Consider the following 27,870-nt stretch of genomic DNA (forward strand, 5'->3'; position numbering starts at 1 on the left):
TGAAAAAATAATTTGGTGGGATGTAAGATGAGTAACAGAACACACAGATGGTGGACGTCTCAAAAAAAAAAAAAAACTAGTTCATCTCAAAATCCAACAGTACATTGTTTAATATGCACTTATATTAAACTGCATAAGATCAAAGTCGCGGGTACGTCTAGTCATGATAATAAATCCACCTAAACCAAAAGTATGTAAACAAGCTTTAATGTAAATTTTTACTTCAAATAGAAACATGAAAAGAGGGTAGGAATGTACACTTACTGCATCGGCTTTTAAATGCTCATTTATTTTTGTCTTTTGAGATGCAAAACTAAACTGACGCAGGGTTTCTTTTTTTATGCCTGATTCATTTCTGAGTGACGTCACATCACACACAATTGGTGAGACGTCTTTCATAACTCACACAGACAGACAGACAGACAGACAGACACACACACAGACAGACAGACACACAGACAGACAGATGTTATTGTAGCAGAACCCACTGACTCATCTGCAGGAGAATTTGCTGTTTCTCCGCACTCAGGCTCGACTCCTACACAAAAGAAAAAACACAGTCTGTGATTGTTGTGACGTCAAATCAAACAACTCAATCTCTACAGTAAAGAACTCACACAGAGCTCTCTGCAGGTCTAAAGCTTAACACGAGGATGTGATTCGCGGACACACCCTTAATTTCATTATAGAAGTTGGCCTCACGTTGTGCTACACTGCCCCCTTCTGGTTATGACCGTAAGGCACAAGGTTCATTTTTGATAATGTATACATATACACGTACTATAACCCAGGCTTCACCCTTAAACCTGCACCCGGTTAGATAAATGTGAATATAATAAAATTTCTTACGCGGACTTCCAGCATTCGTCTGAGGTGATACTGCCATGGGTGCTCGAACCTGCGTTAGGACAGAGAGACAGAGAGAGAGACAGAGAGAGGGATGAGGTGTTTAGACGCCCAAAACACAAACAAAAGTCGAAACAGAAACTAACCAACAGGTTTGTAGATGTTCCATGTACAAAGACCGTAAAAGGGACAAGGGTCAGGGGTACAAACTGAATGTCTTTATATTTTAGGCCGTGCCAAAGTAATTCTCTCCATGCCTGTTTAACTCTAATCCCAGTATTATCATGTTGCCTGTTTGCTGCTGCTTCTTTCTTTATTTTTAGCGTTTGACAGCCGGCTTTAAGGTGAATTACTGACACTCACTAGAGACTGGATCGGTTACACTCCCCTTCCCTGTCAAGGGTCAAGTTTGGAATTACTGCCACCGCTTATATCGGTACGGCTAAAAAGTCGCAAGTAAAAAAAAAAAAAAAAAGGCGCAAGTTCAGCTAGGTGCATGTCGTGTTTTTTTTTTCCTCTATATTTTTTTCTTTGTGTTCCATGTTTCCCCTCCCCCCCTTTTTTTTTTTCCTCAGATTAAAAAAAATAAAAAACTTCCCCACCCATGAGCCATGTTCCTGGTTTTATTTCTCAGATTTTTGTTTTTTGATAATATTTTTTCTACCCATGTCCCTTTTCGAGCTCCGTACCCACAAGATTACAAGTGAATAAAAGTTCCCAGAAATGCTTAAATCTTTACATACATTGTAGAATATCTTAAAAAACACCACTGTCATTTTAATTAGATAAATCGGTGTTGAAATAAAAAAAGACAGTCAAATCTATTAAAAGTAAATTCATGAAAATCACATTTTCATACTAATTTAAAAGGAAAAAAAAACCCAAAGCACAGTGTTGTAATTTTGTAAGTGTGAGAGTTGCGAGTGTGGTGCGAGAGAGTGGTGCGAGTAGCGCTCACTCGTTCCACTGAGACAGCAGCTGTGTGATGTACGACGTGTTGGGACCGAGACACACGCTGGGCTCCAGGAAGAACAAACACAGGAAACTAGCGATGAAGAAATGCTCAGCCGGGTCCTGAACTCTGGTGGGAATAAAAAAAACAAACAGATTTAAACAGTGTATAAAAGTGTTCAGCTGTAGAAATACACACACACACACACCTGAGGAACCATTGTAAGATTGATCACATCCCAATACTGACTAAATAAATGCCTCAACATGGCGCCGGTGAGGTCGGCTGCCGTCACGACTGCTTCGACCACATTTTCTTTGTTTTAGTTTTTTAAGTTAGTTTACAGCGTTTTAAAACCGGCAAAATTACCACCATGGAGTACATTAGTTATGATAGAGACACTCTTGTTTCTATTGGTATACAATGTACTCACAATTTGACGTTTTTAACTTCGGATCCGAGCTGGCCGAGTGAGATCCTGAGGGAGAACAATGGACGCGACCTGAAGCGGCGGCCCCGAGGGAAACGAGCCGGCGTCAGGAACAGGCTGAGAGCCCGTGCACACCGCACACCTCTGCCTAGCATCCTGCTCGCCAACGTCCAGTCACTGGAGAACAAGCTCGATGACCTCAGGGCCAGAGTAAAGTTCAAGAGAGACATTCGAGACTGCAATCTCCTCTGCTCTACCGAGACATGGCTGAAGCCAGCGGTGCCGGACCACGCCGGACCATGCATGAGGCACTCACACAGCACCAAACACAACACTGGGACGCTGCGCTTATTGTGGCGGGGGACTTTAACAGTGCCAACCTCAAATGCGCAGCGCCAACCTTTTATCAACACATTACCTGGCCCACCAGGGGCGAAAGAACACTGGACCACTGCTATACAACGGTCAAGGACGGCTACAAGGCTAATCTCGCCCTCCGTTTGGTAAATCCGACCACGCCGCCATCTTCCTCATGCCAAAATACAAACAAAGGCTGAAACAGGAAGTTTCGGTTCAGAGGGAGGTTGCGCGCTGGACGGACCAATCGGTGGCCGCGTTACAGGACGCACTTGATGACGCAGACTCGGAAATGTTCAGAAACAGCTCCGATGTCAGCGTGTTTACGGAAGCGGTTGTGGGATTCATCGGGTAACTAGCAGATGATACCGTGGAGAAAAAGACTATTAGAACGTTTTCCAACCAGAAGCCGTGGGTGGATAAAAACTTTCCCGATGCTCTGAGATCTCGCACCGCTGCCTACAACACAGGACTCGCGACGGGGGACATGGACCCGTACAAGGCTGCATCATATAACGCCCGGAAGGCGGTAAAAGAGGCGAAGCAGCAACTTCAACAGAGTGACTCTAGGAGCCTGTGGCAGGGACTAAGGACAATAACGGATTATAAAGCAACAACAACCAGTATGACGAACGCAGACGCGACTCTGGCAGACGAACTGAACACTTTCTATGCTCGCTTCGAGGCTGCAGCTAAAGACGCTAGCGATGCTAATGCTAGCGGCGCTAATGGCTGCAGACAGGAGGACACTGCCAGCACCGGAAACGCGTTTATCACCGAGCATGACGTGAGGAGAGCCTTCAAGAGAGTAAACACCAGGAAAGCAGCAGGACCAGACAGCATCTCAGGCCGTATTCTCAGAGCCTGCGCAGACCAGCTAGCACCTGTGTTCACAGAGATATTTAACATCTCAGTCGGTGATCCCCACATGCTTCAGAGTCCATCATTGTTCCTGTCCCGAAGAAACCTCATCTATCTCATGACTATCGCCCTGTAGCCCTCACCTCAGTAGTGATGAAGTGCTTTGAACGCCTGGTCAGAGACTTCATTTCTTCACTACCCGACACACTGGACCCACTACAGTTCGCTTACCGTCCAAATCGTTCCACAGACGATGCAATCTTTCATCTCCTCCACACATCACTTACTCACTTGGACACTAGAAGGGGGAATTATGTTAAAATGCTCTTCATCGACTACAGCTCTGCATTTAATACCATAATTCCCTCCACAAGCTGGAGCACCTGGGACTCAGCTCATCTATGTGTCAATGGATCTCCAACTTCCTAACAGACCACAGGCAGTAAGGAAGGGTGGACATGTCTCAGCCTCCATCACTCTCAGCACTGGAGCCCCCTAGGGGTGTTCTGAGTGTCTCTGTTGAGGTCAGGAAAGCGATTCCGCTCCCTTAAGGCCAACACAGATATTCTTCATTCTTCATATAGTTCTTTACACATTTTCTATATTGTATTGTATATTGTATTTTTGTTGTACAGTTATTTTATTTTTAAATTTAATTGTATATTTTATTTTATTCTTTTCTACTTAAATTCACTCTATTTAAATTTTCATATTTATTTCCTATTTCTATTCATATTCTTTTATTTTTAGGTGACGAGCAGTTGTCTAAGCATTTCACTGCATATCGTACTGTGTATGACTGTGTATGTTGAATTTTGCTTATATCTTTATAATGTAAATACGTGTGTGTGAGTTTGTGTAAACAGATGGAACGTACCCTAAGATGGATTTACACTGTCTGTCCACGAGCTCGTCCAGGATCACACGGAGTAAATCCTGAAGTGTTTGTGGCTGCACCATGAGACTGCTGAACAGCCAGCGCATCACCCAGGGGTTTAACTACACACACACACACACACACAGTATTAACACAACCAAAAACTACAAGTTTGAATGAATGTAGAAAGTGTGGAGGAGGCGGAGTTACTTTGAAGGTCAGGATGACCGCGAGGGTGGGTTTGAGTCGTGAGTGCAGAAGACGCCACGCGAACGCCTGAGTGGCCAAGAGCAGTAACGCCTGGTCCGGATATCCCTAAAGAGAGGAGGAACAAGAGACTCACACTTCAACACGTCTCAACAACAATAACATCTCACAACCTCACAGCGCGGGAGCTCAGGCTCACATTCTGAAAGCTCTTCGGTATCTGGATGCGCGAGGTGCGATTGAGCTCGGTGAGGATTCCCGTTGCCATGTCCCTGGTCCTCTGAAACACACACGCACACACAGTCAGTCTCAATGTTTCTACAGCGTCGATGGCGTGTTAATCAGCTCGATGATACTCACGATCAGGAAGTTGTAGTCGGGTTCTGGGAAACACGAGCCGGATGGAGCGGATGAGGACGACAAGTTGGCGAATTTTAGCAATTTAATCCAGCTTTCGGCCTGCAAGAGAAGACAAAGGGAAAACCATAATAATAATAACAATCAAGAGAACTGTTTCAGGGACAATGAACTCTGAGTTTTAAATTTATTTTTTTAGTCTGTTTACCACAATGCCTTTCTGTGTCAGGTCTTTCTAAAGAGAGATGCAGCGGCGGTTTAATGTTTTAGTGTGTCCACGCTGCTCAAACACACATCAGCTCACTCGACTAATACACGAATCAACACCGCGACCTCAGAAATCTACAACTACCCGAGTTTAAACCCCCCGAGCTAACCCTCCTGGCTGGCTCGCCATATCAGTTCTAACACATATATAGCTAAAACTAGCAACACGTCAAAAACATCTCGGATTATATCTCTACCAAAACTTACTTAGAGCTGTTAATTTTATTGATTTAATAATAAATAGTATCTGGTACTTACATGTGCAAATACTGCGTTATTACAGTTCAGGACTCGGAGAGCAAACTTCAGCACCTCGATCCTCTTCGGCAAGTTCGATCCTCCTGAACACACACACACAGTGTAGAACATGTGGTGACCACCTGAAAGCTGCGTTTGTACTACATACACTACACCACTAATGGATCAGATATAAAGCACATTCTTTAAAACAAAGTCTGGATCTGAACCAGTGCTGAGAAACACAGCACACATTTCCTTCACAAACAGTTTGATGAAAATTTATTTATTTATTGTGTTTAGTTTTATTAAGTTTATTTACCTTCAACAGGAGTCCATGTGTTACTCATAAGAGGGTCTGACTGGAGCGTAGTAAGGGTTTGAGAATAAGTACTGAACTCGACCTGCGGTGGCGACGGTAACCCTTGGGGGGCCTGGCCAGATATGAATATTCTAAGATAGGCACAGAACTGGGTGGGACTGAGTTTAGAGGCGGGGCACGAGGATCCGTACGTGGGGTTGAGCAAAGCGTTGGTTGCGCCGGTATAATCGCCAACCTACACACACACACAATTATTTCTTCACCATGTTAAGTTTGTAAGCAAAAATTTCTTTCTTAAATTGATTTTTTTCTTTCCAGAGTTTTCTGAATTTTCTTTCCTAATTTGAGGTGTTTACAATCCCCTTCCCTCATTAAGACATCATATGATGATATTTACCACCCTATCGACCACACCCCTACCCCACACCCCGGCAACTTTAGTATTAATGGTCCAACTAAACTACCCACAGTGTCCAGGTTAATCTTCTATCAGAAGTTTACTTTAAATCCCGACTTGGTAAAGTGGACATTATATTAGAGATCATGGATACCTTGCACAAATACAATGGAATCCAGTCCATCATTATCTGCAGCCTGTATCACAGAAAAGAAAAAACAAAAAGATGAACCGCGCTCTAACGGATGCTCGGCGTACGTTACTGTGAGAACGCGGGACTCACTTTTCAGAGCGGTCACTTTTCACCACTTTAAGGTATCGAGCCAGTTCACGAAACCTGAAGAAACCAAAAAGAGTTCGAATCAGTTTGAGTGTGAAAGAGTACAGGACTGTGACCGTGACGTCCTGAGAAAAAATTCACACGGTTATTTCAGAAACCTTTCTTTCTTTTCTAACCTGCTCTGCTGCTGAAGTTTGACAACCCGGGTTCTGACCACCACCATCGCTTCATGCAGTGTCTCTGAACGCCGACCTTTGACCTGCCTGACCCCAGTGATGTTCTGACCCTTCAGGACCGCCGAGAGTAGATGATCGTCCCAGGGAAGCACGTTCAGGCTGCAGACAGACAGGCAGACAGACGTGTTTTAGTCTCAGTGATCTCAGTGGTTTTAGCTGCTGCTGGTCTTTTTGTTGTTGCTCTTGTTGTTAAATCAAGCACTGCTGGTAAAGTTTCAGGAGGTATCACCAGTGCACTTTTTACCAGTTTCTGAACTTCCTGAAGTCAGGAGGAAGGGGAAGAATCCCGAAAAAGTCCTGCAGGTGCTTGACGAAGGAGGCGGGAAAGTCTGCGTCGACTAACAGAATCTGCACCGCCGACATCGCTCTAAAAAAAAAAAAAAAAAAAAAACCTTGTAAACAAACTAAACCTCACACAACAGAATCAAAACATTAACATTTAACCACTGTTTATCTGTATTTATCAGTAAAATGTCAAAGTGACAAATCTAACACTTTACATACAACACTAATGTTGATGAGGACGTGATTAAACACACGAGGTTATCCGCGTGGACGTGGACGCACCACTACGTGTATCGTCACACTGCAGAATCCCATAATAATCCACCGTCCATAACATCACGACTCCCTCACCTTCTCTCCTATACCTAATAATGAGGACAGGCTTTCAACTGCTAACATTTTATATATTTACAGATGGTCCTTACTCTATCTAAAAGTTTGTGCACCCAGTGGGCTTCATACAGCAGAAATTTACAGACTTACAGAAAGGGAAGCAAGACGACTTAGGACAGTGAAAAAACACACACACACGAGCCTAAACTGTAATCCCCCTCACCCTCAGTCGCTTCATTAAAACTCACTCACTCACTACAGGATGTACAGCGTTACCTCCAAAACAGTTCCAGTGCCACGTGTGAAATCGCAGGAGCGTGTGCAGTTCTGTAAAAAAAAAAAACAACAACAGTTATTTAAAAAAAAAAAATAAATAAATATATACATATACAGTGGTGTGAAAAACTATTTTCCCCCTTACTGATTTCTTATTCTTTTGCATGTTTGTCACACAAAATGTTTCTGATCATCAAACACATTTAACTATTAGTCAAAGATAACACAAGTAAACACAAAATGCAGTTTTTAAATGATGGTTTTTATTATTTAGGGAGAAATAAATCCAAACCTACATGGCCCTGTGTGAAAAGGTAATTGCCCCCTGAACCTAATAACTGGTTGGGCCACCCTTAGCAGCAATAACTGCAATCAAGCGTTTGCGATAACTTGCAACGAGTCTTTTACAGCGCTCTGGAGGAATTTTGGCCCACTCATCTTTGCAGAATTGTTGTAACTCAGCTTTATTTGAGGGTTTTCTAGCATGAACTGCCTTTTTAAGGTCATGCCACAACATCTTAATGGGATTCAGGTCAGGACTTTGACTAGGCCACTCCAAAGTCTTCATTTTGTTTTTCTTCAGCCATTCAGAGGTGGATTTGCTGGTGTGTTTTGGGTCATTGTCCTGCTGCAGCACCCAAGATCGCTTCAGCTTGAGTTGAACAGATGGCCGGACATTCTCCTTCAGGATTTTTTGGTAGACAGTAGAATTCATGGTTCCATCTATCACAGCAAGCCTTCCAGGTCCTGAAGCAGCAAAACAACCCCAGACCATCACACTACCACCACCATATTTTACTGTTGGTATGATGTTCTTTTTCTGAATGCTGTGTTACTTTTACGCCAGATGTAACGGGACACGCACCTTCCAAAAAGTTAAACTTTTGTCTCATCGGTCCACAAGGTATTTTCCCAAAAGTCTTGGCAATCATTGAGATGTTTTTTAGCAAAATTGAGACTAGGGATGGGAATTGATAAGATTTTTACGATTTCAATTTCATTTTCGATTCTGCTTAACGATTCGATTCTTTATCGATTCCCTTATCGATTCTCATTTGGAAGATTTTTTTTTGCCCAGTCTCTTTCTTATGGTGGAGTTGTGAACACTGACCTTAATTGAGGCAAGTGAGGCCTGCAGTTCTTTAGATGTTGTCCTGGGGTCTTTTGTGGCCTCTCGGATGAGTTGTCTCTGCGCTCTTGGGGTAATTTTGGTCGGCCGGCCACTCCTGGGAAGGTTCACCACTGTTCCATGTTTTTGCCATTTGTGGATAATGGCTCTCACTGTGGTTCGCTGGAGTCCCAAAGCTTTAGAAATGGCTTTATAACCTTTACCAGACTAATAGATCTCAATTACTTTTGTTCTCATTTGTTCCTGAATTTCTTTGGATCTTGCTAGGATCATGATGTCTAGCTTTTGAGGTGCTTTTGGTCTACTTCTCTGTGTCAGGTCGCTCCTATTTAAGTGATTTCTTGATTGAAACAGGTGTGGCAGTAATCAGGCCTGGGGGTGACTACAGAAATTGAACTCAGGTGTGATAAACCACAGTTAAGTTATTTTTTAACAAGGGGGGCAATCACTTTTTCACACAGGGCCATGTAGATTTGGAGTTTTTTTTCTCCCTTAATAACGTAAACCTTCATTTAAAAACTGCATTTTGTGTTCAATTATGTTATCTTTGACTAATAGTTAACGGTTTTTGATTAGCAGAAACATTTAAGTGTGACAAACATGCAAAAGAATAAGAAATCAGGAAGAGGGCAAATAGTTTTTCACACCACTGTATATATATATATATATATATATATAAAATCACATAAAAATATTTTTATCCACACACAAAAACATAACATTTTCCCATTTTACAAACAAACAGCATATCTATCTATACACACACATATTTATAGCCATAAAGTTCATGTTCATGAGTGTGTACTTGAATATGGAGATAATTAGCTCACACAAATACTTACGGAATTCAGCGTTTGAGGTCCTTAAATATTCAGACAGTGACTATTTTTTGTGTATTTGTATATTTTGAGCAATATTTTAGTTCTTAGCTCATAAATTAAACAGAAAGTCTACACTTCAATCACATCCTGTTTACTTTGTTTTAAATCCATTGTAAAAAATTCAAGTATTGTGTAGCTGTCTAAATACTTATGGACCGAATCGCTAGTAAATAAGAAACAAAATCAGTAGTCTGTGTGTATGTGCGTGTGTGTGTGTATATATACTTTTACCCAGGCTCAAAGTGTGTGATGAAAAGCCTGACCGCGCCCAGCAGCATGACGGCGGCGCTCTTTGGCGTCTCCTTCATGGCGTCGTTGAGAAACGTGCGCACGTGCTTCATCACAGGAGTGTACCTGTAACACACACACACATACCGAACCATGACACGACTCCATCACGTCGCTCACGTGAGAAGACAGGACGTGTCACGTAGGAACGAAGGTGAACTTACTCGTACAGAAAGTGTTTCTGATGCTCCACGTAACACTTGGAACAGCCCATCACACTCTCACTGGCCGCCGCGTTGCCGTGACACAGGCACGCGCAGACGATCCGGGTCGGGTCGCCCGCCTTCGCCAGGAACGCGCCGCACTTCAGCGCCAAGCTACGTGCAAACTCCTGCAGGGACGTTTCTATAACACAGACACACACACAGTTTATACGACACGTCACACGTCACCTCTGTCCAGGTTAAACGCTCTGATGCGCACCGGCTCGCCGGAGGTCCGAGTCCATGTCCGCGGGGTTAAAGGTGAACCTCAGCTCGTGCAGGTATCCCATGATCCTCTTGTCACGGAAGGATTTCCAGAAAATGCTGCGTTTGTGAGCGTTACAGTGACAGAACCCAGGAACGTTCCAGAACATGCACTGCGCACAAACAAACAGGTGATTTAAAGTGGTGTCTATGTGATTAAAGAGTGTTTTAATTGTATAAAATATTAAAGAAGTGTAATTCCATAGCGACGCCTCTCTCACCTGCGAGGCCAGATGGTCACAGATGTAACAGTAGCACTGCTCACAGTACGCTGCGTTGTTGCTCTCTGGCGCCGAGGTGTTCGAGTCTGTAAAGCTGAGACGCAGCCACGCCCGTTCAGGACAAACTCAACATCTGGGAAACTACTGGAGGAGGAAAAATAAATAAATAAATAAAGGATTTACCTGAAGGGGGCGCTGCAGTCGAACCTGGCGTGAGGCAGAACGCTGGCCTTCCGAGAGAAAGTGATGGTCACGTCCTCATCCAGGATCTCATTCGCTACAGGGACATCTGTCAGAGACAAAACCGCTCCAAAAGGTTAGTCTCTCACACACACACACCGAGTCTGAGGAATTAGAGAGAGAAGAGAGAGAGAGAGAGAGATGGATAGATGGAGGTATACAGGAAGAAATAGTGTGACAGAAAGTAGGGATAAAGAGAGATACAGAAAACAGAGATGGATTGGTGGAGGGAGAGGTAAAAGAGATGATTAGACAGATCAAGAGGAGGAAAAGAGAGAGAAGGAAAGGAGGGATGAAGAGATTGGTGGATGGAGTGAAAGATAAATGTAATGAAGAAATGCAAACATGGAGGGAGAGGGGGAGAAAGAGAGAAATAGAGAAATGACAAGAATTAACCTCTTATACTAAAGATTAGTGATGAGCATCGAGACTAAACTGTGAGTAAAATGGACAGAGAGAGAGAGAAAGAGAGAGAGAAAAGGGAGGGATGAACTAATAGATCAAACAAAGAGAGAGAAAAGAGTAGATAAGAGATGTGACAAACAGAAAGATCACCAGGGAGGGAAAACATAACAAATAAAGAGAAAAGAGAGAGAACAAGAGGAGCAGAGAGGAGAAAAAGATGGAGGGAAGTGTATTGAAAAAAAGGTAAACAAAAGTTGTGACGGATTGACTGATGTGTAAAAACAGAAAGGAGGGATAAAGAGAAATATGAAGAAGTTTTAAAAGATGGATTGTTGAGAAAGAAACAAAACATTAATAGACAGATCAAGTGAGGTGGGAGGGGCAGAGAAAGGAAAAGAGGGATGAAGAGATTGGCAGACAGATGGAGAAAAAGAGAAATGGAATAAAGAAATTCAAACGTGTGGAGAAAGAAGAGAGGACAATGGAGGAATGTCAAAAACAAACAGATCTAAGGATTAATGACGCAAAGAGACTGAACTGTGAGGAAGACAGAGAGAAAGAGAAAGATGCAAAGGAAGAGGGTGAGAAAGAAAAAGTGGATGAATGGATTAATAGATCAAGAAAAAAGTGAAGGGAGTGTAAGAATGGAGAGATTGAGAAATGGAAATAAAGACAAGAGAAATAAACAAAGATCACTATGGAGCGAAATCAAGATGAAAAAAGAGAAAAAGATGGAGAACAAGAGAAAAAAAGAGGAGAGAGAGATGGATAGAGGGAGATATACAGGAAGAAAGAAGAAAGAGTGGCAGAAAACAGGAAAACTGAGAATAGAATGAAATGACGATGACAAGGACGAGCGAAATGAAAGAGAGTGGAGGAAGGAAAGACGAAAGGAAGGAGAGGAAAAAAGTCATAGCTGAAGAGCTAAAAAGACCAGCAATGTGACAGAGGGAGAGAGAGACAGACAGAGAGAGAGGGGGAGAGACAGGGGGAGAGAGAAAGAGACAGGGGGTGAGAGAGAGAGAGAGAGAGACATGGAGAGAGAGAGAGGAGAGAGACAGGGGGAGAGAGAGAGAGGAGAGAGACAGGGGGAAAGAGGAGAGACAGGGGGAAAGAGGAGAGACAGGGGGGAGAGAGAGAGACAGGGGGGAGAGAGAGAGACAGGGGGGAGAGAGAGAGACAGGGGGGAGAGAGAGAGACAGGGGGGGAGAGAGACAGAGGGGGAGAGAGACGGGGAGGGAGAGAGAGACAGGGGGAGGGAAAGAGAGAGACAGGGGGAGGGAAAGAGAGAGACAGGGGGAGGGAAAGAGAGAGACAGGGGGAGGGAAAGAGAGAGACGGGGGGGAGAGAGAGAGACGGGGGGGAGAGAGAGAGACGGGGGGGAGAGAGAGAGACAGGGGGGGAGAGAGAGAGACAGGGGGGGAGAGAGAGAGACAGGGGGGGAGAGAGAGAGAGACGGGGGGGGGGAGAGACAGGGGGGGAGAGAGAGAGACAGGGGGGAGAGAGACGGGGGGGAGAGAGAGAGACGGGGGGAGAGAGACGGGGGGAGAGAGACAGGGGGGGAGAGAGGATGGACAGATAGAAATGAGGAAGTAAAAGTGAAAGCATTAAATAAATTGAAGCAGTCTGTTAAACATTACTAATGTAAAGTGTGTGTGTGTGTGTGTGAGAGAGAGAGAGAGATACAGGAAACAGCTTTCCTGTGAGGAAAAAAAGTTTTGGCACCTTTCCTCTCGTCGTTTTCTTCCACGATTAAAACGGAGGAGTTGTCGAGCGCCCCCGTGTGGTCACCATCCGCATCTTCATCATCATCATCACTCAGCACTATCACCTCAATGTTTGGATCCATTAGCCGCTTAGCTCGCTAGCTAAATCACCGACTGTCAGCTCCCAGTCCCTCTGAACACCGCTTCAGTCCGACAGTTTAATGTAATAAATAATGTAATAAAAACCTCTCCGCAGCGGAACTGGTGTAAATCACGCAGCGCGCGTGCCGAGGGAAGCGGAAACAGCTGCGTCAGCTCGGTGTGTTCATTACTGAAGCTAAGCTAAGCTAACGGAAATAAACAGTTCAGAGAGGGCGAACACGAGGTAAAAACACAGTAACGCGGAAGTTAAAGTTTGTTTACAAGAACTGGCGAGGAAAATAACTTTATAAACAGACTGCGCGAGTGTCGCGTCTTCAAACCTCGCGCGAGACTGAACAAACCGGAAGTTCCGGGCGGAAGTGACGTGACGTCACGGATGCGAACGCGAAAATGATTATTTCGTACATCACAGGCATAATATGCAAAATATGTATGACGTCATTGAAACTAAGGCTTTAAACAAAAACATGAAGAAAACGTGTTATGTGGCGTTATAAAAATATTTACAAAATGATGTTTTGATGATGATATGATTTTGGAAGTTCAACGGAGTTCAGGAGAAACATGAGTCATAAAATAATAAAACACTTTTTAAATGTAGCCTTGGATTAAAGAAAACTTCTTAGTTGTTTGTAGGTGGTTTTTACACAAAATGTAAAATCAAGTGGGATGGTCTGGTCAAACATTGTTTTTTTATATTTATATATAATATTTTAAAAATTTATATTATAAAAAAGTAATATTATCACAAAAGTTTAGGTGAAGCCACCTCTAATAAAGTCTAAAAAAAAACAACAAAATTTTAAATTAAGAATGAAATTACACTAGTTGGGTAAACTATTATTAACTTTTATAACCATTAAAGCTGTCAGTCATTTCAAAAACTCCCGTATTAAACTGAATCCTTCACTTTCATCGCGTCTCCACTGAGAGGATGTATGTGTGTGTGTGTGTGTGTGTATCACACCTTCAGTTCTCTTCTTTTATAAATAAGTCAAAAGCTGTGCTTGAACTTTTTTCCTGGCTGTTGTGAAAATGTGAAGAGTGCGAAAAAAAATTACGCAAACTTGTGTGATTTTGTGAGCAGCGCGTTACAATATTGACCTCTGATTGGCTAATCGCCATTATTTATAGTTCATAGATGATCATACACAGAGAGATTTAATATTTCATTTTCATGACAAATATCCCCCTAATAGACAACATTATTAATCTAAAGGGGATAGTAAGGGGGGTGGTTTTTGTCTTTTTCTTTTTATTGCCCCCCCCCCCATCTCCCCTCAAATCAAACCCTGTTCTAACCGCTACGACCTCCCCTGCATTTAATCCGTTCCAGTGGCGAGTTCTTAAGGTTAAATTATTACAGCATTTCCTCAGCATACAAACACCCAATCTTAAGACTTTTCGCCACAAGAACTGAAATTTCGCAAGACATTTGTCTCTGCATGCGCAGCATGTTCTGCACACGAGTGAATGAACCTAGCCAGTTTTTCCCTACGTTGCATGTGCGCATAAGACCATCCGGGAGCAATTTAAAATATGCAAAGCCAAGCGAAGTGAGTTTACATTTTTTTGTGTTTTTTAGGGCCCAAGCACTATAGGGTGCACAAGACCCTTAGATTGTTTTTCCCATCCTTTTAAACTTTTTGGGGTCTAAACGTGCTCAAAACCTCATGAAAATAGGCAAGCTGGTCGGAATCTGCTGCCAATAGGGTGTTTGGGAGCCGCATGGTCCGGGCCCTTAGGGGCCACAAGATTTAACTGGATAGCTCATACACACTCACATAGGCACACGAAACTCGTTCCACAATTAGAGCTCATTGAGCCGAACAACCAGATGGATTTCGATATACTATATCCTATAGGAGGAGTATATTAATATACAGCATATAGTAAGTCGTGTTTGTGTGTGAGTGTTAGCATTTGTGATGTGTATGTGTGTACAATAGGCTGCAGATGCTGGAAAGTAAGCATCACACTATGATGCTATTCAATGTAATGTCACTGAACATGATGTCACTGAATATAATGTCAATATAAAGCCACACAGAAAGTTATTAATAATTTATCAGTGTAGGTTTAAGACATTATCACGACTGACCTGTTCATGATATCAAAAATCCCTCTGCAATTTTGTGTCCTCACTGTCTGTAGATCACATCGGCCCGGTTTGGTGGCGATCGTATAAAAAAAATCCATCGGGTAAGTTTCTACAATTTTTTTTTTTTCTACAAGTGTCTACAATTTTTTGGCTGATTCTGTATATTAGTAATTTCTGCTTTTTATTATTTCATTGTGTTTATTGTGCTGTAGGATCTATATTTATACACTGAAATATCGATTGAAGATAAAGTGTGAGTAAATTTCATGGTGAATTTATTTATACAGTATATGAGCTTTATCCAGGTTTGGTTCTCAGTGTAACAGCAGATTCCCCTTTTCCTCCGAGGGGTTTCTAAAGCTAGTTGGGAAACGGTGCCTGTTTTCAAACAAGCTCTTTGTTTTCAGACAACCAAAGCACCGCCCTCATACATGACGGAAACACTGTTACCATTTACAATTACCACAACCAACTGAAAGTTTGTGACTGCCATCACTAATAAAACCTTAAGACCCAAATGTTACTCAAATGCTTTCTATTAATGATATAGCCAGGACAACTGCTCGCAAAGCCTTGATGAAGTTCTCCTGTTGTTGTTGTTGTGCTGGCTGCTAGCAATTTTTTTAAGCAGATGTGCACGTGTGTCTTATAAACAGTGTAAGCTGGTCAAGTGATTTAAGCTTTCCAAGAAATTTCTAAGAGTACACAGTGAAGTAGTTAAATTAGATAAATTGTGTATAGATGTGTAGAATTATATTTTACTTAATGCACCTTCATTTTCCTTCCTCTCTCTCTCTCTCACACATACACACACACACACACACACAGAAACACACAACAGCAATAAAGTCACATGTTGTGAAGACAAGAAAATAAACGTTTATTATTTCTCTACATTTAGTGAATCAGCTGATCTGACTCGGTTTATCTCTGCTCTCTAACTCGACTCGCTCCTCGACTCCGTCTTGGGCTGGAGATATTTCTCCCACGGGTGTGGCGTCTCCTGCGCGGGCATGAACTCCAGCCACTGTTTATAGAAACCACGGAAACCGTCGATCTTGTCCAAGTATGTGTTCTTCGACTTGTACTGGAAGAAAAATTAATAAGAGAAATAAAGAAAATAAACAGGATAAACTTCTAGAATATATTTATAATAAACAGAAATTGTTGTTCAGAGGGAAAGTTCAGGTCGTAATACACAAAAATATCTGAAAATACAAAACAGAAGCTTTAGAATAGAGTTAAAATCCCGCCCCCTGATTTACATGTCATATGTATATATCACGCCCCCTCTCTTGTCTAATTTAGCAGGAACATGAGTTCGATTATATAAAGTATAATTCTCATTAGAATTGTGTTACATATGTAATAAGTGCTCTGAGTGAGTGTGTGTGTGTGTGTGTGGGACTGACCTTGTCGTAATTGGGCGGGTACTGAGCGGCGAACTCCAGCTGTTTGATGATGATGTCATTGGGTGAAACCTGCATCTGGTGCATCTGTTGCAGCAGCTCGTGCAGCCAGACGTAGTCCAGACGCCGCGCAGCCTGACCAATCAGAGCGCTGAACACGTGAGCGTTCACCGCCACGCCGCACGTCTGAAAAAAAACAAATAAACAACTTATAATCATGTTTAAAAGAATTTAACATCACCTACTATATTTAAACAAAATACACTCAATTAATTAACACACTTTCTATTTGATGCTGTAAAGAATTATTGGCACTCCTAACAAAGAACTAAATAAGCAAAAAAAATTAACGTATTACAACAAACATTTATTAATACGATTAAACTAAAAAGACTCTTTATAGATTTGCTGATTTCAATCAATGCATTTTTTCTTTTTTTCTAAAATTTTTTGACACCCTGATGAAATCTTTTATTCAAATATAAATAAACATCATTCAGATTAGTGTATGATATTAATCATGAACTCTTTCCGTGTGTTACGTATCTGAGATTAAACCCCTACAGGGAAATTTATTTATAGTGTTTGTTGATGATTAAGGTATTTGTTTATGTTCAGACCTCCATGTCGGTGAGGAGCTGCAGCGCGTCCTCGTGTGAGCGACAGGCCAGAGCCAGGCAGCAGAATGTCTGAGCGTTTACACGCAACTTACTGTCCAGCATCAACGCTCTCACCGCCTAAGACAAAGACAGAAAAAAAGCTTTTACACTATAAATACAATCTGTCTGTCTTCATGATGTTTATATTTATATATAATTTATTAAAGTCATGGTCTGACCTTGACTCCATCCACGTCTCCGGCTTTAGCCGCTCTCCTGATCAGCGTATTAAAGAAACCCACGTCCAGCTTGACTCCGCCCTCTTCTGCCGCACCGATCAGGCTGTGCGCCGATTGGACGCCGGGCTCCGTCACATCCGCCAACAGCGTGAGGGTCTTGACGCTGGGCTTCAATCCGTCGCTGTACATTTTGCTCAGGAAGCCGTCCAGGTCTCCGATCAGCGCCAGCCTGTCGGACGCCGTGCTCACCGTCGCCAAGGCGACCACGTCTGACTGACAGGTGCTCGGGTCCAGCAGGTTTGGGACCGGCGGTGATTTTAACGTGGAAGACAGACAGGATGGCGAGGAAGCGTCGGGTTGTGTCAGAGTCGAGTCGGAGTCGAGGGTCAGATGTGTGTCAGGCAGCACGCGGCTCTCGAACACGTCTACGTCTAACAACCGCGGGAGACACGCCTCCTCCTTCTCCTCCTCGCTCGGCCTCGACCTCCGACCCCTCGTCCGAGCCGGGAGCATCGGGGCAGACTCGTCCCGCCCCCTCAGAAGTAATCGGGACGCTAAGGCGGGATCGCCGATCCCACAATCCCTTGCAGCACGCAGAAGGATGTTGTAGTTCTGGACGTCTGGTTTAATACCGGCGCTTAGCATCTGGTGCCAAACCTGCAGGATTGAAAGGGTTTAGTCAGAGAGAGAGAGAGAGAGTGTGTGTGTGTGTGTGTGTGTGTGTGTGTGTACCTGCAGTGCCAGTCTGAAGCCCTGCTCCTTGTCCTCCACGCAGCACATCAGCAAGTAATGAAACGTCTCTTGTGTGACGGCCTGTCCACTTTGTAGCATCTCCTAAACACACACACACACACGGTATGATTTGTCTATATTTGGTGGAATAAAACCCCAAGGATCATCTCACACACACACACACACACACACACACTGAACTCGGTCACGTTACCCGCAGCACTTGCAGACACGCCCTCAGGTCTCCGGCCCGCGCCAGGGTTTTTAGCAGTGCATGATGGGTAATGGCGTTAAGAGGGATGTTCTTCCTGCGCAGCTCCTGACGCAGCTTCAGCGCCTGCTCCAGGCCCGACTGTTTCCATGGCGACTGCGCGCAGGCGTTGAACAGGGCCGTGTACGCCGCGGCCGACGGCTCCAAACCGCGCTTCTTCATCTGAGCACAAACAGTTCACAGTTTACACACACACACATACACACTACAAGGTACACACTCATCACTGACATCATCATCTACATCTCACTGTGTGTGTGTGTGTGTGTGTGTGTGTCTCACATCGTTGTAGAGTTTAAAGGCTTTCTTAATGTATCCGGCTCGTCCACATCCTCCGATCAGTACAGTATAGTTATACTCCTCCGGCTGCAGACGCTCCTCTTTCAGCATCTCGTCCTCAAACAGAGACAACGCCTCCGATAACTAAGAGAGACAGAGAGAGAGAGAGAGAGAGAGAAAGGGAAAGAAGGAAATACTTTTATATGCACTTTAATATGAAAACAGTATTGAAAAGAAAAAGACTCCTTTACATATTTTATCCCCCCCCCCTTTTATCAGGTGTGTTTTTTAAAGGAAGAGAGATAGAGAGAGATGAAGGGAGGGAATCAGGTATGTATGAACATGGGGAGACAGATAGATAGTTTGATAGATATTAAATGACAGACAGATAAACAGTTAGAGAGGGAGACAGAATGATAGAGAGAGACACAGTACTGTGCAAAAGTCTTAGGCACCATACTATGTGCTGTACCAATTTTGTTATATATGTTTATCATGTCTGCAGAATTATGTACAAAATCATTCAGTATTTCCAAATATAACTTAAAAATTAATAAATTAATAACATTACAGGAGAATATATGCATAGGTGTAAAGAAAAAATATATAGTACAAGACAGACCAGTTTTTAGATGGAAACAAATAACCTAATGTACGCTCCTGGGATTTATATAAAAATATAAAGGAGCGAGTGTGACAAAGTTACCAGAAGAACTCATTCTCCAGCATCCTCAGTAAAACCTAACAGCTGTTTTATTTATAGTACTGAGCAAAAGTCCTGGGCAAATACAAAAATATGGCACAAGCAAAAGATGCTTTTGAAAACATTTCTGCATAAAAGAAACTTTTATAAAGTGCAATAAAATAATTCACTAATATTTGGAGTGAAAACTCATTGTTTAAAATCAGGAGTTTTAGACACAGATTTCTGCAGTCTTATAAGAAAACAGCTGTTAGGGTTTACTATGGATAGACTCCATCTGAAAACTGGTCTGTCTTGTACTATATATTTTTTTTTTCTTCACACCTATGCATATATTAACATATGTTATTTATGTATTAATCTTTAAGTTATATTTGGAAATACTGAATGATTTTGTACATAATTATGCAAACATGATAAACATATTTAACAAAATTGGTTTATAAATACAGCATATAATATGGTGCCTAAGACTTTTAAAATGTAATTAATGAAAAAATGACCACAAGATTTAGGTAGATAAGAGATTAAGGATGATAGATAGATAGATAGATAGATAGATAAGCAGAAAGAGATGGACAAGAAGAAGGAATAAGAATAAGTATTATGAGAATGATGAAAAAAAGAGAGAATGAGGACGGGATCGATGAGACAGGTGTTGGACAGACATGTTTAAAGAGAAAGATGGTTGTGAGAATGAGAGAGAGAGAGAGGAATGAGAGAGGCATGTAGAGGGAAAGGGACGATGATAGAGGAGAAAGGGAGAGAGTGATGAAGTGGAAAAGAGGGACAGAGAGAGAAGTGTATAGAAGGATGGAGGGATGAATGAGAGAGAGACAGAGAGAGAATCTGGGATCACAGTAAATGGGTAGACAGACAGATATATTCTATGACAGATGGATATTCAGAGACAGACAGACAGATCAGGTGTCCAGACACACGTCCAGTCAGTATTATTATTATTATTAATATTATTATATTTATCTGTCTCTCTCTCACCTTCTCTCTCTTCAGCAGTTTCCTGCACTGCAGTAAGTACCAGTACGGTGTGTTCCGCCTCCGGCGCTTGGGTCTGGACCGGAAGTTGTCCGGTTCGTCCTGCTCCACTTCCGGTTCTGAGTATTTGGCGTCGCGCTGCTCCGGAGAAGACTTCCGGAAACTCATCCTGGAGGAGAATGTTCTGGAACAGTCCCCGAACTGGAGCTCATCCCCCCCTCCTGTAGAGTCTGGAACATTCGAGAACTTTCTCACAGCGAGGTGACAGTAATAGGTCTGAGGTTTCCTCACAGGAACAACACTCCCGGTTCGCGCGGACTTTAACAACAACAACACCGAGCGGAACATCACTGGTTTACATGTAACACACTAACGCTCAAGGGCAGGCTTCACACTCCCGCTCTGTCACTCGCTCGCGCACGTGTGTGTTTGTTGTCGCTAATGCAATTCAGATACAGCAGACATGTCAAATCGATAGATAAACTTTCGTCAAATAAATTCTACTTCTACTCAATTATTTAAACCACGAAGTTAAATTTACTTTTATATTTACATTATAAACATTCTTATAATATTATATAATTATAATGAATTAAATGTCACTTTAAAACTAAAATGGTTTAAAACCTCCCAATCGATGTGGTAAAAATCAACTTGTAAGCCTGTGTAGTTTTTTCTTTGTTGCTGTTACAGCGCCGCTTTAATGTGCGTGTACTTACCCTGCTGCCACCTAGCGGCAAGGAGTTATGTTTTTCCTTTTTAATAAAATAAATAATAATATGATTAAAATATAAATAAAATTGTATATATATATATATATATATATATATATATATATATATATATATATATATATATATATATCAGTGGCGGCTGCTAGCTTTTGAAACAGGGGAGGCTCATATTAGGACTTCATCATAAAATTCATTATGTTCTTTGCACTTTTCATGCCTTTTGTAAAGTCACCCAGATCCCCAAAATCCACGTTCAACCAAACACATCCCATTCCCTGAGAAGGTTTCATCAAAAGGCATGGCCAACAGTACATTTTTCTGTCACAGCACTTCCAGTCAGCCAGTTCACCTTGTCATACCAGGAGAGCTGAAAAGACCTGTTAGGGGGGATCTGGTCACCTCCGACCCAGAGCTTAAACATTACAAATAAAGTTAAATAATGCAGCGCTCATTCTTTGTCCACATTATGTAAACCCTACACTAATGTTTATGTAGAATTTTATTGTCCTTTTCTAATCCACCCCAAATAAAAGCCATAGAAAGGATCAAATGTGATAGTTTAGACAATTGCATGTTTAAATGCATGTGTTATGTTTTGATAGCTCCAAGTTTTTAAAATGAAGCTTATATTTTGTTAATAAAACTGTTCTTAAAAATTTAACATCTTTCGCAGTCATTTTATATGGTTAGTTATAGTCTACAGTATATTATATAAAATTTATTTAAAACATTTTGCTCATGACATGCACTGATCACAATTAAGCCAATAGTTCTTCTCTCTCTCACGCTGTGAGATTATGGGTAATTGTCTCTCATGCATTTACATTTACATTTACATTTAGGCATTTGGCAGACGCTCTTTTCCAGAGCGACTTACAAAAAGTGCTTTAATGTTTACATAATTGGATACATACTTACACTGGGTTAACTAGGTTAACAACTAAGTACCATTAGTCCAACACAACTGAGTTTTTTTTTTTTTTTTTTTTTTCGGGGGGAGGGGGGTTAGTCCAAGTACTGGAGAAACAGATGCGTCTTGAGTCGTCGTTTAAAGATAGTCAAAGTCTCTGATGTACGAACATCTAGAGGAAGTTCATTCTACCATCTAGGTGCCAGAACAGAAAAGAGCCTGGATGAATGCCGCCCTCGATCCCTGAGAGATGGTGGGATGAGGCGAGCAGTGCTGGAGGATCGGAGGCAACGTGGTGCAGTGCGTGGTGTAATTAGCGCAGAGAGGTAAGTGGGTGCTGGGCCATTTTTGGCTTTGTAGGCAAGCATCAGTGTTTTGAATTTGATGCGGGCAGCTACAGGAAGCCAGTGCAGGGAGCGGAGGTGTGGGGTGGTGTGGGAGAACTTGGGAAGGTTAAAAACGAGTCGTCATGCGTTACTCATATAGTCAACCTGCGAGTACTGTTTACTATAACACTGTGTGTGTGTGTGCGTGCTTGCGTGAAGCAAGTGTAGTGACTGTTCTTCAGTAATTGTACTGCAACAACGGCCTCCATGAGGAAAAAAGTTTAAACAGCTGTCCTCCTTCTTCTCTCGTCTCACACTAGCCCAGATTCTTTTCCAAAGTAAAATGCAGGTTAATTATTAGGACCCCTGCACTGGCGTGGCTCGGGGCCCTCACACAAGATTTTGCTGCATAGCTCTTACACACTTGCAAGTATGCACGCAAACCCCGGTACACATTTATAGCTGATTGAGCCGAACAACCTTTACATTGCATGTCAACTCAACAGGAAGTCAGTTATTTGTAGGAGGTCTTACCTTAGGCTTAACTGTGTGTATGTAGACATTGCTGCCACCTAGTGGGCATGGACTATGATTTTCCTTAAGAAATTTCAATAAAAATTATTATTAAATAAAAATAATTATTAAAAAAAAACAAACACAAACTCCTTCTGTCCTTTTCTGCCGTATCTGTTATTAATGCAGTATGTCTAGTTATTTTTTAAAATTTTTTTTATTTTACAAAAATATTTTTTAAACTTTTTTTTTTTGCATGTAAAGAATTTGTTTTTGCTTTTATTATGTTTAAAAGGACATTTTTCATGAATGTAAAGTTAAACTCTTTTTGTTTAAATAAAATTATTTCATTTGCAAATACTCACAGGAGACCTATAAATGTTTGTATATGTTATGTACGTAGTGGGGTTGCAGGCGAGGCATAAGTGCGGAGGTTAAGATTTTTAATGAAAGAAAACAAACATAAATAATCACAAGCACTAAACAAGAACAAACCAAACCAGAGACTGTGTTAAATAAATCCATGAACACGCAAAACAAAACAGAATTCCAGAACAGCAGTATAACAAAACAACAGCTTAACTCAATAGATGCAAGACAAGATTGAACTGAAGATCCTGGCTCTTTATAGCCAGCTAATTAATCAGTCACCTCAGTTCAGGTAAGTGACCTCATCACCTGACCGAGGTGCATTCTGGGAAATGAAGTTTAAAACTCAAACAAAACATAAGAGTCTTATATATTTCCCTTCTTGTACGAATAATTGCATAATAAGTAGGAAAAAAAGATTCCCAGAGTCACAAGACTACACATCTTCAAGTTTAGATTTTTATATTATTTATTGTAATTAATAAGGAAAGGGGAGACAAATGACCAGCAATATGGCATCATGTGCTAACAAGAAGTTTTGCAATATATATTTGCAGTAAAACAAACTTTTAAAATTAAATAATTCAAGTGAAAAAAGTGATTTGATGTAAATTAGTTTTTCGTTTGTTTGTTTGTTTTAAACTCAGGGTGTGGAAAATACTCCAATCTCATAAACATTTCAGTTATTAGTATAAAACCCGTTAGTGAAGTTCTCTCACAAATTGCTTATAGTGTGTGTAAGTTTGTGTCCCTTTTAAAGTAATGAATCATGCTTTCAAACAAAACAGTAAATAAATATTAACAGGGAATTAACAGAAACTAATGTTTTGCAGCAAAAAAAATATATATATATATAATGAAATAAAACCTTCTTTTGATGTAACACTGTCACCACCGTCACATGAAGTTCCTGATGGTGTTAATGTCTGGTGGTGCTGATAAAAATTCCACATGATGCTAGAACTTTTTAAATCTATGTGGGAGCCATATGATCTATGAGTTTGTTTTTGCAAATTCAGTCAAAAAACTTTAGGCAATAAGTGATTTTTTTATATATTTTAATCAGTTTTTTAGCAATTTGAAAATGTGAACTCCTGTTCTGGACAAGGACCTTTTTAGGTTCAGTGGGGACAATTTATCAAATCATTTTAAGTGGAATTAAAAAAAAAAAATTTTGTTATGCTGAGTTGATTAAAATTATAAAGTTGATCATAATCAAAATATTAATTATTACTTAATTGGTTTCGGAACAGGTTTTGTCCCACTGAATGACTGACTTTTTTCATGAACACAAGAAATTCAAAACTGATTAAAAGGGAAAAAAAAAAGCAATTAACACATTACTGAGTTCTGAGTCTTTCATATAAACACACATGCATGCACACACGTGCACATAATTAATACACTGGACAGACTGAATTGGAAACATACAGGAGACAATTCTTAAAATGATTAAATGTAAGGGTGTTTAATTTTTTTTACTTTTCCCTACGCGTTTTTACCTTACTTAACCCTTTCTGACACTTACGGTTTTTCTTACTGTGTCTTCTTATGGGGCGAAGGTTTCTTCTGTCTTGTACTATTTTCTGGTTTTCTGTATAGCACGTTCCACCAAACAAAATGAATCTGTGAGTGTGGGGAAGTTGGTTTGTATACAGATCTGTTAATTTTAGTTCAAGGTCGTTCACACGCATTCGCTCTACTATAGCATCTTGTCGATTTTCTCCAATATAACCGCTTGAGTGTACAGCTTTATTATTATTAAGGCAACAGAATGCCGTCCAGAAGTGACTGGGAACCCGTACTCTGTTATTCATGGTAGTGGTACCCGGGACGACCCCAGTTATTACATACACTTGTAGACCTGTGCAATATTGAATCAGTATTTTAGCCATGTTCCTCTCTGTCACCCTCCACTTCCCACTGTTGAATGATGGGTTTTGAGGAGCAGCGTTTGTCAGTGTGAAGGTGGCAAAAGCACAGCTCTGTGAGTTGGCTTGGTAAACTGGAGCCAGGTGCCCTCTGTGGAATCCAGAGATTTTGTAATCTCCATTCAGAGATTGATTCGGGTGTATTTCAGTATTCCTTTCAAGTTCCATGTTTCTTCTTCCCGGGTGTGGATAATCCAGCTACAGAGATTAGAGGAGCACACACACACACACACACACACACACACACACACACACACACACACACACACACAAGATTGTGTAAAACAAGTTGTAGGAAATCTAACATACACTTCTGCTCATAAGTTTACATACCCTGGCAGGAGTTTTAAGATGTGTACCATTCTTTAAAAAAAAAAAAAACCCGGAAAAGACACAGATTTTTTATGGGATTTAAATTAATCTATAAGAATAGCACAATAAAAACAATTAGATGTTTTCCCTTCAAAATCTGCATAATTGTACTTGTTCATACCACGTGTTTTCCCCTTTAGTATCAGAAGATTATATTATATAACATTATGAAATACAGTGGAACAATTCTGTACTGGTTAGCAGTGTTGCACCTCAGACTTTATAAGATTTATAAGTAAGAGCAGACGTGAATTAATTTTATTTATTTATTTATTTATAATAATGTTTACATTTTTTATTATTATATTATATCTAATGTTGTTTATTCTAGCTGTGTAATCTGCGTTCAGAGCCTGATAAGTTCCAAAAGTTGGCGCAGAAGATTCAGTACACACACACACACACACACACACACACACACACACACACACACACAGAAAGAACATTTTCTGGAAATGGTAACACAAAGTTACTTTAGATCTAATGAACATATATAATTTTAATGAAATAAAATAGTAATAGGAAAGCTTGGACATGCCACCAGGTCTGAGAACAGAATACTTTTCCAGTAGTGTCCCAGGATAAAAACAATATATAAATTAATAAATCTATATTGGAATGATATTCATAATATAATGTGTTTCTTACAACTAAAAAAAAACAATAATAAAAATAATATATTTATTTTTGTTATCCTTATTTGTCATTACTGTATATTTTACTGTTAATTAACATATTTAAAATTAAAAACATTATTATTATTTTAGTTTTAGTTACTATTATTAGCATTAACAATCAATAATATATTAATAATTTATATACATTTAAAAATGCAATTACTAGTAAATAACAATGGTCTTTATTAATATTTTATAAATGTATCATCAGTATAAAAACATTTATTATTATTATTATTATTATTATTATTATTATTATTATTAGTTGTAGTGATTTGTTAAGATCATGAAATAATACATTCAGTTGTATACCTAAAACATAATTCAAAAATAAGAAATTGTAAAAATAAGTTACATTCTGTAAGTTCAGACAAATATTAATTAACAAACAGTATGCGGGACTTACCTGGGGCTCAATGTACCAGTCTCCCGACTTTCTCTCACATTGCTCATATCCTTCAAACCTGTATGCTGAGTAAACAGGGATCTTGTTCACCGTGTCGTACAGTGTTGCAAATTCAGCTTTATTATTTAGAGTTTGACAGATCTGTTTATAGCGATCCTTATTATTATTATCACTAAACACGGTGGGAGGAGTTACTGTGTTATTTACCGTAATGAAGAATTGTGGACGGTTAAGTGGACAATTCTGTGTAAAATCTTTCACGACTTCAGCCAGACAGCCTGAGAGTGGAAGCAGAAGGAGAACTACAGCGAGGAGCTTCATGATGGAATCAGACGTAGAAGAGGAACACGATGTTCACTGAGCGACGAGTGCAGAAGAGTCTCAGTGTCACAAACTTTATATAGAGCTCTTACATGTGACGTCAGACCTGAAAACCAACCCAGACGTTATTTCCTCTGCGTTTTTACAGTGCCATCCAGAGATTTGTGGTTATTATGCGTCTAGTAGGGAGACGAGGATAACCCTGGTCAGAGCCCCTGTTGGCGATCCCTTTGCTTGTGTAGTGACTATTTCATCTCAGGAATGCCATCATAAAAAAAAAAAAAATTTGAAAATTTAACCCAATAAATATAAAGTTTACATGATGTTTGCTAATTTAGATTAGATACAGTTTATTAATCACACCAGATTTACCCGTGTGAGTCTCATGCAGTGAGCTCAGTCATGTGTCAGTCAGTAAAGACAGCAGAGTGAGACAGGTGGAGGGTGACGTTGTTTAATAACAGAATGTAACCAGCACTGATATTCTACATGTACAGTGTTTTGGATTTATTAAATGATAATAATATAATCTGCAGACCTTCTGGTAGATGTAATATTAAACTATGTCATAAACCTGGTGCACAAGTTGGCGCTGAACACACATACACACACACACACACACACACACACATATATATATAGAGTCCAGTATATTCAAGATTCAAGATTCAAGATTCAAATAACTTTATTAACCCCAGAGGGACAGTGACGTCATCGGTGCACTTATAGATGCAGCTGGTCACTGATGACGTGTACTCCTCCAAGTCTGTAAAGTTGCTGTAACTTGCAGCCGGTTTTGGAAGGATATTCACTCTATATTGCACAATCTTGAGCACTATATATCCTTTGAGGTCAAAAGGTATTTGATCCCCCTGTGATTTTGCAAGTTCTTTTACTTAAAAATCATGAAGGGTCTACAATTTTTAGCATAGGTGCATTTCCACTGTGAGGGACAGAATCGAA

The 27,870-nt window shown here is 40.7% G+C and overlaps 3 protein-coding genes across 3 annotated transcripts; all 3 read right to left on the reverse strand.

Moving 5' to 3' along the window:
* Positions 1–270: 270 nt before the first annotated feature.
* On the reverse strand, positions 271–13,364 carry zgc:112980 (uncharacterized protein LOC503706 homolog). Its single transcript, XM_053476419.1, has 20 exons — positions 12,877–13,364; positions 10,690–10,795; positions 10,507–10,600; positions 10,242–10,398; positions 9,983–10,163; positions 9,762–9,884; positions 7,521–7,571; positions 6,871–6,993; positions 6,567–6,725; positions 6,394–6,447; positions 6,265–6,307; positions 5,714–5,948; positions 5,413–5,495; positions 4,891–4,989; positions 4,730–4,810; positions 4,534–4,638; positions 4,324–4,445; positions 1,805–1,927; positions 850–898; positions 271–538 (listed from the first exon to the last, which is right to left on the reverse strand). Exons 1-20 carry the CDS (start codon positions 12,998–13,000, stop codon positions 470–472), a joined length of 2,181 nt encoding a protein of 726 aa, XP_053332394.1. The 5' UTR covers positions 13,001–13,364; the 3' UTR covers positions 271–469.
* A 2,600-nt stretch (positions 13,365–15,964) lies between these two features.
* Positions 15,965–20,839, reverse strand: ptcd1 (pentatricopeptide repeat domain 1). The gene is given in 9 exon segments (XM_053476591.1): positions 15,965–16,061; positions 16,064–16,207; positions 16,533–16,715; positions 17,150–17,266; positions 17,368–18,024; positions 18,100–18,201; positions 18,314–18,532; positions 18,653–18,793; positions 20,352–20,839. Coding segments are annotated over 9 exon segments (1,944 nt in total). The 5' UTR covers positions 20,697–20,839; the 3' UTR covers positions 15,965–16,025.
* Positions 20,840–23,651: 2,812 nt separating this feature from the next.
* Positions 23,652–26,941, reverse strand: LOC128506267 (endonuclease domain-containing 1 protein-like). Its single transcript, XM_053476635.1, has 2 exons — positions 26,587–26,941; positions 23,652–25,329 (listed from the first exon to the last, which is right to left on the reverse strand). The coding sequence occupies exons 1-2, from the start codon at positions 26,905–26,907 to the stop codon at positions 24,679–24,681; spliced, it is 972 nt and encodes a 323-aa protein (XP_053332610.1). The 5' UTR covers positions 26,908–26,941; the 3' UTR covers positions 23,652–24,678.
* Between the last annotated feature and the right edge of the window lie 929 nt (positions 26,942–27,870).

Source organism: Clarias gariepinus, chromosome 18 (assembly GCF_024256425.1).
Source record: "Clarias gariepinus isolate MV-2021 ecotype Netherlands chromosome 18, CGAR_prim_01v2, whole genome shotgun sequence".
Lineage (NCBI taxonomy): Eukaryota > Metazoa > Chordata > Actinopteri > Siluriformes > Clariidae > Clarias > Clarias gariepinus.